Here is a 14,963-nt window from a genome sequence, read left to right on the forward strand (position 1 = left end):
CACGCGCCCCAGGCGCGTACCGGCGCGTGGGGGCGCGTGGGAGCATGTGTCAGCGTGTGTGGGGTCCTCCGGGCTCGTTCGAAGCGGCGTTTTGCTTCTCCTGACGCGTACAAGCTTCCTATGGGTGTTTACAGACAGTTGAAGGACGCCCGTACAGCATGAATAGTTTTTAAATGTTAAAAGCTGAATCTATTGGCCATTTATATTGCTTCTGTCTATTATTTGATGCATGGAATAATTTAATGCTTATTATAATTGTTCATGCATTGGATCCATGATTTTTTAATTAAATGGCTTGATTTATATTAATTAAATTATGAAGATAAATTGGATTAGATTGCTAATTAATTTGAGGGCATTTATTGGGAAACAGAAAAATTATTTTTGTAAATTATTTTTTTACCTCAAATTAAATATTAGTGAATCATTTAAAATCCATATATTTTCTAAATTTAATTGGATTAAAATCAAGGCGTTTTGCATGCATTAAATCATGAATTGAAAACCCTAGTTTTATATTATTAAAAATTGAGTGGGAGCGGGGATTTTTTATACATTACCCCATGGCCTTCGTAATTATAACCATTGTGATTAAATCTTTAAAAATAAAGCTCCACGCATGATTTAAAGAGTCTAGATTACAAGAATGGTGGTCTCACGAAAATATTTATAACCATTATAGTTAGATCTTTAAAAATAAGGCTCTACGCATGATTTAAAGAGTCTAAGCTATTAATGGCAATATATTTAATATTTGATTTTTCGTTGGAGCATTAATTATGTTATACACTCAATCTAAAATCAATAGTATTAGCTCCCCAATGGAGTGGTCCATACTAGGTGATTTTAGAAACGCTAAATCTAATCGGGAATTATTTCATATATATAGATAAGGCATTGTCTAAATAGATATGGAAATAATGAGTTGTTCTCGTCAATAAGCAATAATGAATTCCGCCAACTGGATAAGTTATTAGCATATTGATTGTCCGATTTTTCATGCAATGTGGTTAAGGGACCCACAATTAATTGATTATTTTATACTTGCATGATTATTATTATTCACTTTATTTATTGTATGAATGATTTTATTTTCAGATTTATCATGACTAGTCCATTCAGTCCACTTGCAAACATACTAAAAGAAAATCGATTAACTGAACCTAATTATATCGATTGGAAAAGGCAACTAGATATTGTACTCACATATGAGGGGTTGAATTATGTGCTTACTACTCCTAGACCTTCTCCACCTTTGCTTGAGGATCCTCCTGAGGAGTATGAAGTTTTTAAGAAATGGAATAAAGCAGATGAGATGACTAGGTGCTATATTCTTGCTTCACTCTTGAATGTACTCCAAAGTCAACATCTTCAATATCTCACTTCTACAGACATCATGATTAACCTTAAGGAAATGTTTGGGCAAATTGGTAAGAGTGCACGCCAAAATGCTATAACAAATTTGATGACCATTAAGATGGTCTAAGGTACTTCAGTTCGAGAACATGCTTTAAAAATGATTGGTTTTTTAAATGAACTGGAGATCCTTGAATGCAACTTGGATGGTGAACTTCAGGTTGACATGATTATCGCTTCATTGCCAGACTCATTTAACTCTTTTAGGGTTAATTATTATATGAATAAGCTTGAGTACACACTCGCTGAACTATTGAATGAGTTGGTAACCTTTGAAGGGATAAACAAAAGCAAGGGTGCATCTATCAACTACACTCAGTCTGCTGGACCATCCACTTCTAGGCCCAAGAGGAGGGGCAAGAAAAAGAAGAAGGATGTGCCAAAACTGTGGTTATGCCAAACAAAGTAATCCAAAAGGATAAGGGAAAGAAGAAAGTGCGGGTTGAAGGCGAAGGAAACTGCTTCCATTGCGGTCAACTGGGTCACTGGAAACCTAACTGCCCAATACTTCGCACACAAGGCAAAGGAAAAGGTATATTCATTGTTGAGGCATGTAATGTGGTTGAATCTATAGATTCCTGGTGCATAGATTCTGGAGCCACTAATCATGTTTGCAATTCATTGCAGGGATTCCAGGAGTCCAGAAGCTTCAATGAAGAAGAGATATACTTGCATATGGGATCTAATGCCAAGGTGGAAGCTAAAGCAGTGGGGGTGGTTCATATGCAGTTTGATAGTGGGAGGAGTCTTATTTTAGAAGATTGTCTTTATGCGCCAAATGTTAGGTACAATTTAATTTCAGTTTCTTCGTTGGTTTGCAAAAATTATATTTTTACTTTTGGAAAAAATGTTTTAATTAAATTAAATGGTTGTGTTATAACTTCTGGTGCATTGAAAGATAATCTATATGTTTTAACTCCTAGCTCATATTAAATGCAAAATTATGAATTAAATGCAACTTCATCTAGATTGAATGTTAACAGAAAAGCAATTTCTCCAAACTCATTGTATCATTAGCATCTACGATTGGGTCACATCAATCAAAATAGGATTCAAAGGTTGGTTAAAGAAGGTTTATTACCTTGTGAGGCAGAGGAGCCTATGCCAACTTGTGAATCATGTATTGAAGGAAAGATGACTCGAAGGGCTTACTCAGCCAAAGGATATAGAGCCAAAGAACAATTAGAGTTGGTGCACACAGACGTGTGTGGTCCCATGAACACCCAAGCGAGAGGAGGGTTAGAGTACTTCATCACTTTCATTGATGATTATTCACGTTTTGGATATATTTACCTAATGCGACGCAAGTCAGAAGCTTATGGAAAATTTCGTGAGTTTCAGGCGGAAGTGGAGCGTAGATTAGGTAAACTTATCAAAACACTTCGATCTGATCGAGGAGATGAATACCTCTTAGGGGAGTTCAAGGATCATATGGTCAATGTGGGTATTGTGCGCCAGTTATCCGCACCTGACTGCCCTCAACAGAATGGAGTGGCAGAAAGGAGAAACAGAACTTTACTTAATATGGTTAGATCTATGATGAGTTTTGCTACATTACCTCTATCATTTTGGGGATTAGCCTTAGAATCAGCGATGTATATTTTGAGTTGTGTTCCATCCAAGTCTGTTTCGGGAACGCCATATGAGCTGTAGTTTGGACATAAACCTAGTTTAAATCACATGTATATATGGGGGTGTCCAGCACACGTGCGAAAGAAACAAGCAGACAAGTTGGAAGCAAGATCAGATGCATGTTTGTTTGTTGGCTATCCTAAGGGCACTAGAGGTGGATTATTTTATGATCCCAGGGGTTATTGTCAGCACTCATGCTGTTTACCTGGAAGAGGATTATATTATGAACCACAGACCTAGTAGCCAGATAGTGTTAGAGGAGATGGTTGGCACGTCAAATATACCCCCTGTGGACACACCTAATATAAATACTGAGAATGATGAGACACAAGAAGTCCCTGTTGAATTACCATCATCTAGTACATCGATTCCTGCACCGGTCCTTCGGCGTAGTGGGAGGACTATCATCCAACCCAAAAAACTCACACTTTTGGGTGAGGTCTATGAGGCCGTCCCCGATAAGCATGAGTCGGACCCAGTAAGCTATGCGGAAGCGTTGACCGATATAAATGCAAATCGTTAGAAAGATGCCATGAAATCAGAGTTGGAATCAATGTATTCTAACAAAATCTGGGATATTGTAGAACTTCCTAGTGGGGTTCAGCCCATTGGTTGTAAGTGGATCTACAAACGAAAGAGAGGAATGGATGGGAATGTTGAGACATTCAAAGCTAGACTGGTTGCCAAAGGCTTCATTCAACGTGAAGGTATTGATTATGAGGATACATTTTCACCAGTTGCAATGCTTAAATCTATTCGCATTCTTTTGGCCATTAGTGCTTATTATGACTATGAGATATGGCAGATGGATGTTAAGACGGCATTTTTAAATGGCCATCTTGAACAAGACATCTACATGAGGCAACCAGACGGTTTCGTGGTTAAAGGTCGTGAGGACTGTGTATGTAAGTTGAATAGGTCTATTTATGGACTTAAGCAAGCTTCACGCACATGGAACATTTGTTTTTATCAGGCAGTCAAATTATTTGGCTTTGAACAAAACATGTTTGAACCTTGCGTTTATAAGAAAAAATAGGGTAATGTCATCATGATTCTCGTTTTATATGTTGATGACATCTTACTCATTGGTAATGATGCAAAGGCTTTGTCATCAGTTAAAAGGTGGTTGTTCAATAAATTTGAGATGAAAGATCTTAGAGAAGCAAGTTATATTCTTGGGATCAAGCTTATGCGAGATCGGGTTAAAAAGAAAATAGGTTTGTCTCAAGAGTCTTACATTGACAAAATTCTGATCAGGTTTGGAATGGAAAACTCTAAGAAAGGGTTTTTGCCATTTAGACATGGGTTGGCTCTTTCTAATGATCAGTCTCCCAAGACTGATAAGGAAATTGAGCAAATGAGGCTGGTACCATACGCTTCGGCAGTTGGTAGTCTCATGTATGCCATGGTCTGTACCAGACCGGACATCTGCTACTCTGTAGGGATTGTCAATAGATATCAGTCTAATCCTGGACTTGATCATTGGTCAGCTGTGAAGAATATCTTAAAATACCTTAGAAGAACTAAGAATCTAATGCTCATTTATGGAGGTGATGATCTGGTTCCAGTCGGATATACGGATTCTGATTTTTAATCAGATCCTGATGCCAGGAGATCTACATCTAGATATGTGTTCAAGTTCAATGGAGGGGCAGTTAGTTGGAAGAGTGTCAAGCAGGGTTGTACTGCTGACTCAACCATGGAAGCAGAATACATTGCAGCCTCTGAGGCAGCAAAAGAAGCTGTTTGGTTGAGAAACTTTCTAATTGAACTGGAGGTTGTGGAGCACATAGATCGGCCTATGACGCTTCATTGCGACAATAGTGCAGCTATAGCCCAAACCAAGGACCCAAAATTTCATAAAGGAACAAGACACATTCAGAGGAAACATCATGTGGTTCGTGATATAGTAAAGCGAGGAGATATACTTGTGAACAAGATTGCATCGGAACATAACCTTGCTGATCCATTCACAAAGGCTTTACCGATCAAGATGTTTGATCGTCATATGGAGAACATGGGAGTTAGATGTGATTCGAATTGGCTATAAGTGCAAGTGGGAGCTGTTAGGATATGTGTGCCCTAGCATAGCAAATTCTAATTTTGGATTGTAAAAGTCATGGTTTCTTATCTGGATATTATTATTAAAGCATTATACAATTGGTGAATGGAATGTCTTATTTGTTCGATTCATTATGGAATTGATTGTGTCCACTTGATTACAAAATATATTTATATATATGTAATGGCAATTAATATTATGTTATAAATTAGTAATCATAAATGGTTTAAAGTCGGTAATTATGGATGGACATTTAATTAGTTAAGACTTAAACCGAGTCCATGATAGATTGAGATATATTGCGAGAGCTGTCGTATGCAATTGCTCTCTATCACAGTCATGGCTTTTGACTCTCAAGCATGAGAGAAGTATAGACTTTTTTAATAATTAATAATTACTTTAATTTGTTCGGCGGATACCTCGGGATCCTTAGATCAACACTTTGGGTAGTTATGTAATTAATAATTAGAGGTCTATATTCTCAATATTTGCATCAGTGCTATTTGTATTTATTTTGTTTTGATTATGGTTGATCACAAATTAAATTCGAAGGCCTTCGTATGTTTTAGACAAATGTTTTCTATATATATTTATTTAATATATTATTATTATTTTTTGTCAAATAAATATTTTATTGTGATCGAGCCGGAAATAATCAAAGGTAACAAAATAATTATATTAATTATGTTGTCGGATTGATGGCTTTAATTATTTGATAAATAATTAAGCATAGAGGGGTCAAAGTGCAACATTGACTTAGAGGTTATTTACTATTTAATTGGAGTGCAATTAATTTCTTTTAGTGGAGTAGAAATTAATTTATGAATTAATTGAATTGGGTCCATGGTTTAATGGACCGGACCAATTATTAATTTATAGGAGCCAAGAAAATAGTAAGCCCAAAAGGATTCTCACCAATAGCCAAAGTTGATATTAGAGTCATGTTAGGATTGAGAAAGTTAAATTAGAGATGGAGAATGATTTATTGTTTCTTTATTCTTATTTTTATTTTGCCTATATATACATGAGTTCATGTATATTTTAGGTGTGACTTTGAGAACAAGAAAAAGGAATACACTTTCTCTCTCTAGATTTTAGGGTTTTGTTTTCTCTTCTAAAGGAGGCTACCACCAGCCTAGATTCCAAGGCCATTCATCAAGGCATATTGGTGATTCCTAAAGGGAAGATAATAATTAAAAAATAAGGAGAAAGGATCTTACTAAAGGGATCTACAATAAGTGAGAACATTCACTTTAGAGGAAAGTTTAAAAGGTTTACTCAGACCTTTGATGTAAGTATTCAATCTGTTTATTGAATTATGCATCATATTTTATTTATCTTTGCATAAAACTTGTCTCCATGTAATGAATCAAGATTTATGATTGCAAATCCCTCAAAAAGTTTTAAAAACTTGCACGTTTCCTAACATGAATATCAAAAAATGTCCTCTCAATTCATGTCCACATAGTTCAGCGCATATCGACCCTGTTTTGCAGTAGTAGTAGCTTTATTGACCCTTTGGCAGCCTGTTCTATAATTTGTAGCCACTAATGTTTAGCCAGTTTGCTCTGAACTCACCATTTCACTCTCATTCACCAATAGATCAATGCTTACTCTTCTATTATTGGATAAATGTATTCCAAACATTGATGTCTAGATACTATGTTATTTGGTGATGATTTAAGCATAATTGATGTAAGTATGATTTGTACATTGTTTTTTTAATTAATGGCCAATAAAATTTAGCATCTTTATTTATATAGACATGAAATTTAGTTTTTTTATTTGTGTTTACATGATATCTAGTTTCTTATTAGTTTTAATGGACGGAGCAGGTAAATGAAAATAGCAGAAATAGAAAGTAATCAATCCGTCCCAAATGAGTATTTGGGACAGAAAAAAGTTCCGTCTGGGATGGAACACCAACCAAATGACTCATTTGGGACGGAAGTTAGGTGTTCGTTCCAAATAGTCATTTGGGACAAAAAGTTGTTCCGTCCTTAATTGGCTTTTAGGATGCTACATACTGGGACGGTTGCATCTGCTGTCCTTTAAAGGTATTAAGGACGGATTAGGCACCTTTTGGGATGATTTTTTTGTCCCAAATACCCTAAACAGAAACTAGCAGTTTCTTTGCTACTACAGAATTCTTGAATCTCGATTGACCCTTCTTTATTGAGGTTTTACAAATCATTTTGCAGTTATCAAGCACAAGTCGTTGTCACGACGAATGAGTTTTTTTTGTTTATTGACATGAGGAGGTTGAATTTGACCAGCTGCATTGTAACTCGAGGGATGAGGAGGTGGAGGAGGCATTAACTGATCGACATGCTGCCATTGTTCCAATTGAACCATGCTTACATTTCAAGAATTATAAGCTTCTTGATTTGAAGAAATAACTCGGAGAGCATGATTATTGTTCTCAGTTGTGAGTCATGTCACCAATGAAATCTACCAAGGGTGGAGCCCGTGCATGCCCAGGGGGCCGTGCCTCCTGGCCTAGCCCCGCTTACTATAAAATATATAATAAATTTATATATTTTTATATGTATATATGAAAAAATTCATATAATGCCTCCCTAAAATTTTAATTTTCTAAAATTATCACTTAAATTTTGTATTTCTTATCTTTTTTACTCTTTAATTTCTCTTTAAATTCCTTTAATGTCCTTTTTAAAAAGTCAAATTTTCCTTTTTGAATCAAACTCCAATTTTTTTCTTTTTCAAAATTCTCTCATTTTTCTTTCCTTTCTAAATTTTTTGTTAACTATTTATCATTCTTAAATTGACCTTTGAGTAATTTTTCTTCTTTATCTCTTAATTTATTGAATCTATATTTATTGGTGTAATTATTGAATTTTTTTTTTTTTTTTTTCACTCTGTGCTCCTAAATTTAATTCTTGACTCCGCCCAACCAACGCTTGTAATTATATATTAAACATCAAAAGAATGTACAAGTTTAATTTGAAATAATTTTTCGTTCTATTTGACTACTTCAAGGTATATTTTTTTCAAAATAAATTAATCATGAAATGATGACAGTGGGTTACTCTCTTCGAGAGAAGTTCGAGTGGGGTTGAGACAAGACAGCACAGCGTTGGATTAGCACATCTCAAATGTAGATTATTGTTCTCATAACACACTATTTTCTTGGATCAGAATTATCTGAGGAAGTTGTAGGAAATACATAATATGATAGACTATACAAGCACGTGATTATAATTGAGCATCTTAATAATATTTTTTTATGCATTGGCGATTTTCAAATTTATCCTTTGTTTTAGATAGGGTTTCATAGTGATGTTAATTTTTTACTTTTATCCTTCTAGGACAATAAGGATAAATCAGGAAGGTTTTAAAAGTAGGATTTTTTTGTTCAAATTAAAATTTTATAATACTTAATTATCTTTAAAGTATAAAGGTAGAATTATAAGGTAATTTTCCCTTTTTTATTTCCACGGTTTTATTTTTCCCTTCCTAGTCGACTAATAACAAATCTAAAATATTCAAGCTAAAATATAAAATACCCAAACAATGTTCTGGATTTTCCTAATTTATGGGTAAAAGAAATCGATAGCTAATTTCTTTTCTCAGTTTCTCATATTCTATTTCTTTTCAACTAACAAGATAAGTTAAGATCAGTTAAACAAGTAGCTGAACTCTCAAAATGTATAAATATTAGTATAAACAACTATTAATTATTAATCATAAGGACAACATTAATAATGAAACAAAACTTTGGAACAGTGCTACAGATATCGTGACTGTCTAAAGTATTCTTGGGGACAAATTAGTAACCGAACAAAAAAACTCTCGACCAGTGCTACAGATATCGCGACTGTCTAAAGTATTCTTCACAATTAATCTCTGTACAATTAATCTATCACACAACTTGAATCGCCGTACTGTGCAACCCCGGCAAATTTTCGAGCAAATCGAAGGTTAGCATCGATGTCTTCTGTTTCAGAGGTCGTTCCAATTGTGGCACCGGTTGGATTGGCGCCATTTTTCTCTCACATGTACCGAGCCATTTTGCTTGCATATATTTTTGCTTCCTCCATGGAGCCATATGCATTTTTTTCTCCTTCATGCATTTTTTAGCTGCTGAACACAACACATTGATCACCCTTTCAAGTCTTTCAGCTTTACCCACGTATACCTCCGGTAATCGGCTAATTAACTGGTTATATTCTTCGCTAGCTCTCGCCATTTCAAACTCGGCTCGAAAATTCAACTCAATCACCACTCTCACCTCTCGTTTCTTGGAATTTGACTTGTCCATGACTTCCATATATGTGTGTTTCCCTGGAGGATCATAAAAAATTTGGTCACGCATAATATATATATATATATTACACTTGCATGTGTACTCAAATTATTGAATTGTACAGGAGGGGTATTTTTGTCATTTTGAATTATGGTTTCAATGAGATAAAAATGATTGTTTAAAAGCTTGTTGTACCTGATGGAATGTCCGGTGAGCTCCTCCACTTGGACTCGCAAATGGCAGAATTGTAACCTGCAATTTGAAGGCGATCGGAGATTTCTCTTAGCAGGCAATTCCGGCAACCGTCAGCCACCGGTTTCCGACAAACACAACTGACACCCACCGTATTTACCTCCCGTAAAGCAGCCTTGGTGGCCTGCCTAATATGGGACTCGAGCAAACTAGATCTACGTAAATTCGTCTGCAAAGAAAGAAAAAAAAATGACTAATTTTATTAATTTAATAAAATTAACATGTTTCAAACATGAAATTTTTTATAAAAAAAAAAAAATTCAAATTTCAAAATCATTGTTATCAAATATTAAAGTTTACCTGTAGAAGCTCGTGCTGTGATTCCCAAAAAACCTTCTTTTCTTCAACGTTGCAACCATTCTCATCTTCATCCTCGTCAACAAAATCGTCACCATTAAATTCATATCCGGAGTTGCACGAACTTTCGGACAGCTCTTCCCCTTCCTCCAAAAATTCAAAAATCATGAAAGTGTCTACATTCCGTCTACCCATCGGAACTTTTGCGGTTGCTCCGGCCATCATCATCTAATAATGTCCTAAACTCAATTACCAAATTCTAGTTGGGCATTCCACGATGTTCTGACTGGATCGGATATGTAAATGTATTTATAGGAGTAGAAGATTTGACTTCGATGGGACCCACAAAGCTGAGGTGGACGATCGAACCATCGACACAATTAGAAACGTGTTACAGCTGGTTCCATGTCAGCATAGCCAATGGTGCGAGCTTGAAAATCGCTTCTTGATAACATGTCCCAAAATAAATCATAATTGGTCTAGAAAGGTTTTTCATTGTTTCCCAATATAATAATAATTAGAAATTAGAATAACAACAACTAACAATAGATCTTCGAGGCTATCCTAATCCTTGGAGTTAGTGGGGAACCATTGGATGAAATCTATTCCAATTATCAATTGACGCTTGGCACAAGTGGACTTATCCTAATAGGTTTAATATGTAGTCTTTATCTACTGAAAATGGGACCCACTTTTTGTCCCAAAGGATTTGAACAATTCAATGATATTCTCCAAAATTTTGTAGCATTTTGGTGATTTCATTTTTTTTTTTTTTTAATGATGGTAAGTTTTTAATAATTTTTTGTGTTGAATTGATAAGAGTGAATTTTTTAATTTATTATTATTATAAAAAATAAAAGAGCACGTTCAAAATTAGTGCACTTATTTAAAAAAGTAAATGTCAAAAGAGTAATTTAGAAATGTTATAAAAAGTATGTACATTCATTTTTAGAATTGAACATATATTATTATTTAATCAAGTAAATGTCAAAAGAGTAATTTAGAAATGTTATAAAAAATAAAATAGTACTCCATACATTCATTTTAGGAATTAGACATATATTTCGGGATGTCCCAAAATATAAATATGAAAAAGTATTTTAGGATGGAAGGAGGAGACTAATTAAATGTTGACATATAATGATAAGACTTATAAAAATAAATAAATTTTTTACTTGTATGACAAAATATGATGTCCCAAAATAGAAATATGGATAAGTATTTGAGGAATAAAGGAGTAGTATTATTGATTGATTAAATATTGACAAATAATGATAAGTCTCACAAAAATAAATATATTTTTACGGAAAAATTATTCTTGCACTTAATAATTGCAGTGAATTACTAGACATAGTCTTTTAATTGGTCAATTATGTAACAAATAAAGGAGTAAAGTTCTCCACTTTTTTGTATTTGATATAAATAGCCAATTAAAAATTATTCACTTAAACAATTAATTACAAATATTCGTGTCACTATTCTATTTTTACTTATATAACAAAATATAATTGATTGATGAGAGACTTTTTATCAATTATTCGTTGGATTCTATCAAACAATCTAACCAATCCATAAAAGAATTAAATATACTAACCGCTATCAAAGACTCAAATTGCAAGAAAGGTACTGATTATTATTACAAGCAATAGAAAATTAAATATATAATTTAAATTTCAACCAATTCGTGATTGAAACATTACATCCATCAATAACACATTTGAAACTATCAATTACTATCAGTATTCACTATGGGATATCATCAATCATTCAATCCATATATAGTGAAAGTTTATAAATTTACAAGTTTTTGGTTTCCAAATTAAAAATAATAATAATATTGATATTAAATTATTTATTTTGATTTGTTATTGGAATTTTATGAGAAATATAATTTTAGTCGTATTTAGTTACTCCATTGAGTTAGAAAGATTTCTCATAGAACAAAGAAAGAGGAGGAGAGAGAAAAGAGCACAAAACAAAAAGAGAAGGGTTTTTTTTGCGGTCAAATTAGCAAATAGTAGGAGGTAGTTTAGCCATTTGCTTTATAATGATAGTAAGAGTTTGGAGTGTGAAGAGGAGATCCATTCACCAACAGCATCTCCCACACAAATTATAAATATCTGTATATATATACATATATATATATATATATATAAATATCATGATTTAAACACGCATATATATACAGGCTTTATCTATTGAAAGTGGGACCTACGTTTAGTGATTTGGACAATTTCATTACGGAGTATATTAATACGAATTACATTTATATATATATCACGATTTACACGAATATATACATATACATGTATATATATCACGATTTACACGAACATATACATATACATATATATATATAATGGTCATTAAGTATTATCTGGACCTAGATGACCTTGACATTGAAATCTATCTGAAACGTAACAGTAGATAAATTGAGGGGTATCTTTGTCGTATCGAGGATTACAAGTTGCAATCGTGTATTTGTTAGAAACATTCAATTCTGGGTGCCGGCGTCTGGTTTTTCAACAACTCTAGCACTTGGGCAAGGGCCAGATTCATCCTAGTCAGTTGGAACATTCCACTACGTGTGAGACAAAATTTCATGAAACATTATTAGGAGACCTTAATAATAATTTAATTGTGGCAAAAATGAAAGAACACAGCAATTGCAATGTCTAGATTTAGTTCATGTTTCTAATCAGTAGTCACAACTTTCGGAAGTTTAACTAATCATAGTTACACATCTATGATGACTATTTATGTTTATCTTACTGTTTTTTACTTCTTTTTTTTTTTTAATCTCACTTGCATCAAAAAATGAGTCATTATTAGTTAGCATATGTTTATCTCACTGTTTTATTCTTTTTTTTAATCTCAGTTGCATCAATACAATTCTCCAAAAAAAAAAAGAACTTTATTAGTTATTATATTGAATTGCGAGTTTATATTTATGACACTGTCGAATTGCGAGTTTGTATTTAATGGTAATAACATTTTTTAAAAATAATGGGTAAATAGTATTTAACAAACCCCGGTGCAACTTGTAGTGTTTTCAGTAACAGCTTTGTTACATGTCAGGAATTTAATTTATTTCGAATTAAACATATCTAATCTAAGCTAATCTGATGTTGATGACTTTTCAATCCCTGCGGCAATGATATGGATTAGTTACTAATTGAGAAAAAAGCCTAAATTTTAGGAATTCTTTTAAAGTAGGTTGAGTAGGGGTATTCACCTCGAATATTTGCAGTGAATTAGAATTATTTTTAATTAGTTGTTTATATCAAATATATAGTGTAGGGCTTTATTTTCTTATTTATTGCATAATTGATCAATTAAAAAATTAAATTTAATAATTTATTACAACTATTTGATGCAAGAATCATTTTTTAAGATTTTGCGTACTTACTGCTTTGAGAAGGATGAGAACAAAATGGTTGCAAATTTAGAAACAAAAACTCTAAATTCTAGGAAGAGGATTTGATATCATATTTGAATCTTCAAATAATTACGAAGTATCAATTTAGGAATAGGGTAAATTTATTCCACTTTATCAGTAAAATGCAATCCTTCTCCTCCATCAATTATACTTTTAATTGGTCAATTATATAATAAATAAGGAAGTGGAGCCCCACTCAGTTGTATTAAAATTATTTGATTAGGCAATTCACTACAAGTGTTCAGTATAAGTATAACTGCTCATATATCAAATATAATTAAACCTTTTATATATATATATATATATATATATATTGTAATCAACACAAATTAGATGGTCGAAACTTCTTGGCTAAAATAGAATTTCTATTGTTGACCGAGAAAATTTTCGTTTAATTTTTAAATTGATCAAAAGTTTTACTCTAAATTTTGCTTTAAGTTTGTATTTTTTTTTCAACAAAGAGGGGAAAAAATAATAATTACACAAGCAAATATAACAGAAATTAAATTCAAGTAAAAAAAAAAAAAAAAAGAGGGTTCTTGTCAATGAGGTCGCTCCTCAATGTAAAAAAATAAATAAATAAATTTGAAAATTCTATTATGAGATTTAATGGAAAGGGTTCTTAAATGGAGAAAATTTTGAATTCAAATTATTGAGTTATATTTGAAAATGGATTTTATAATGAGTTACCATTTTTTTTTTCTGTCATATATTCGCTCTCCAAAAAATACCTTTTATATTTTTTAAAAATTGTCAAATAGGCTGCCAACAAAACTGTCACATAATTCGAGTTATTTTTGTTATATTTAGCATTTTTCTTTTAGTAAATCTCCCTTTAAATTTTTGTTTTTCTTTTTTGTCAAAAAAATCCCCCTCAACGAACAGTTACAGAGCAGGGGTTGTTTATACTAAAATATTCCCACGAAAAGTTATGGGAATGTTTATTGCAATTAGACCAATTGTGTTAATTTAACTAGAAGATTTTTTTTTTTAATACTAATATTTGAACTTATTTTTTTATTACATGGATCATTATATTTTTAATTAAAAAATAATATAAAAAGTAAAATTCATATTTAAGAGTGCAACTAAATGTATTTTTTTAGCATATTTTTAGAATAGTTAAATCTTGCAATATCATTTCCTCTCTATTATCTTCTTCTTCTTCTTCTTCTTTTTATTCTTTTTTTTTTTTTTTTTCTATATAACCAAATAAAATGAGAGAAAAGTCTACTATTTTGTGTCATTCAATTAAGTTTTTTATATCATGTCCGACTAAGCGCAAATAGAAAATTAAGATTCACTTTTGTCCATCTAATTGTTTAATCAAATCTCTATATGATATACATATATATATATATATATACGCATTGTATAAAATAAAATAATATAATAATGGCATATATAATATGAGTAAACATAAGATTTGAACTTTTAAGCAATTGCACTAATAAATATTACATTTATTTTATTTTATTGATACTTTTCTTTAATTAAAAAGTATGACATTAGAAGCAACAAAAAAATATAAGTTCAAATATATTTTATTTATAAAAAAGAAAAAATCATTTAGTTAAATTCACACAATTTGGTGGATT

At 32.3% G+C, this 14,963-nt stretch overlaps 1 protein-coding gene across 1 annotated transcript; it reads right to left on the reverse strand.

Annotated features, from left to right (window-relative positions):
• Positions 1 to 8,761: 8,761 nt before the first annotated feature.
• Positions 8,762 to 10,193, reverse strand: LOC132310269 (uncharacterized). The gene is made up of 3 exons (XM_059808460.1): positions 9,930 to 10,193; positions 9,573 to 9,798; positions 8,762 to 9,415 (listed from the first exon to the last, which is right to left on the reverse strand). Exons 1-3 carry the CDS (start codon positions 10,152 to 10,154, stop codon positions 8,994 to 8,996), a joined length of 873 nt encoding a protein of 290 aa, XP_059664443.1. The 5' UTR covers positions 10,155 to 10,193; the 3' UTR covers positions 8,762 to 8,993.
• Between the last annotated feature and the right edge of the window lie 4,770 nt (positions 10,194 to 14,963).

Source organism: Cornus florida, unplaced genomic scaffold (genome assembly GCF_030987335.1).
Source record: "Cornus florida cultivar Cherokee Brave unplaced genomic scaffold, ASM3098733v1 CherokeeBrave_3.0.0_Hap2_Chr05, whole genome shotgun sequence".
Lineage (NCBI taxonomy): Eukaryota > Viridiplantae > Streptophyta > Magnoliopsida > Cornales > Cornaceae > Cornus > Cornus florida.

Excerpts from the sequence above, each read along its gene's own strand:
- LOC132310269 (XM_059808460.1), bottom strand. The coding sequence starts at position 10,154 with ATGATGATGGCCGGAGCAACCGCAAAAGTTCCGATGGGTAGACGGAAT. Across the intron at positions 9,799-9,929 it reads CACAGCACGAGCTTCTACAG|ACGAATTTACGTAGATCTAG; the intron begins GTAAACTTTAAT and ends CTTTCTTTGCAG. Across the intron at positions 9,416-9,572 it reads CTCACCGGACATTCCATCAG|GGAAACACACATATATGGAA; the intron begins GTACAACAAGCT and ends ATGATCCTCCAG.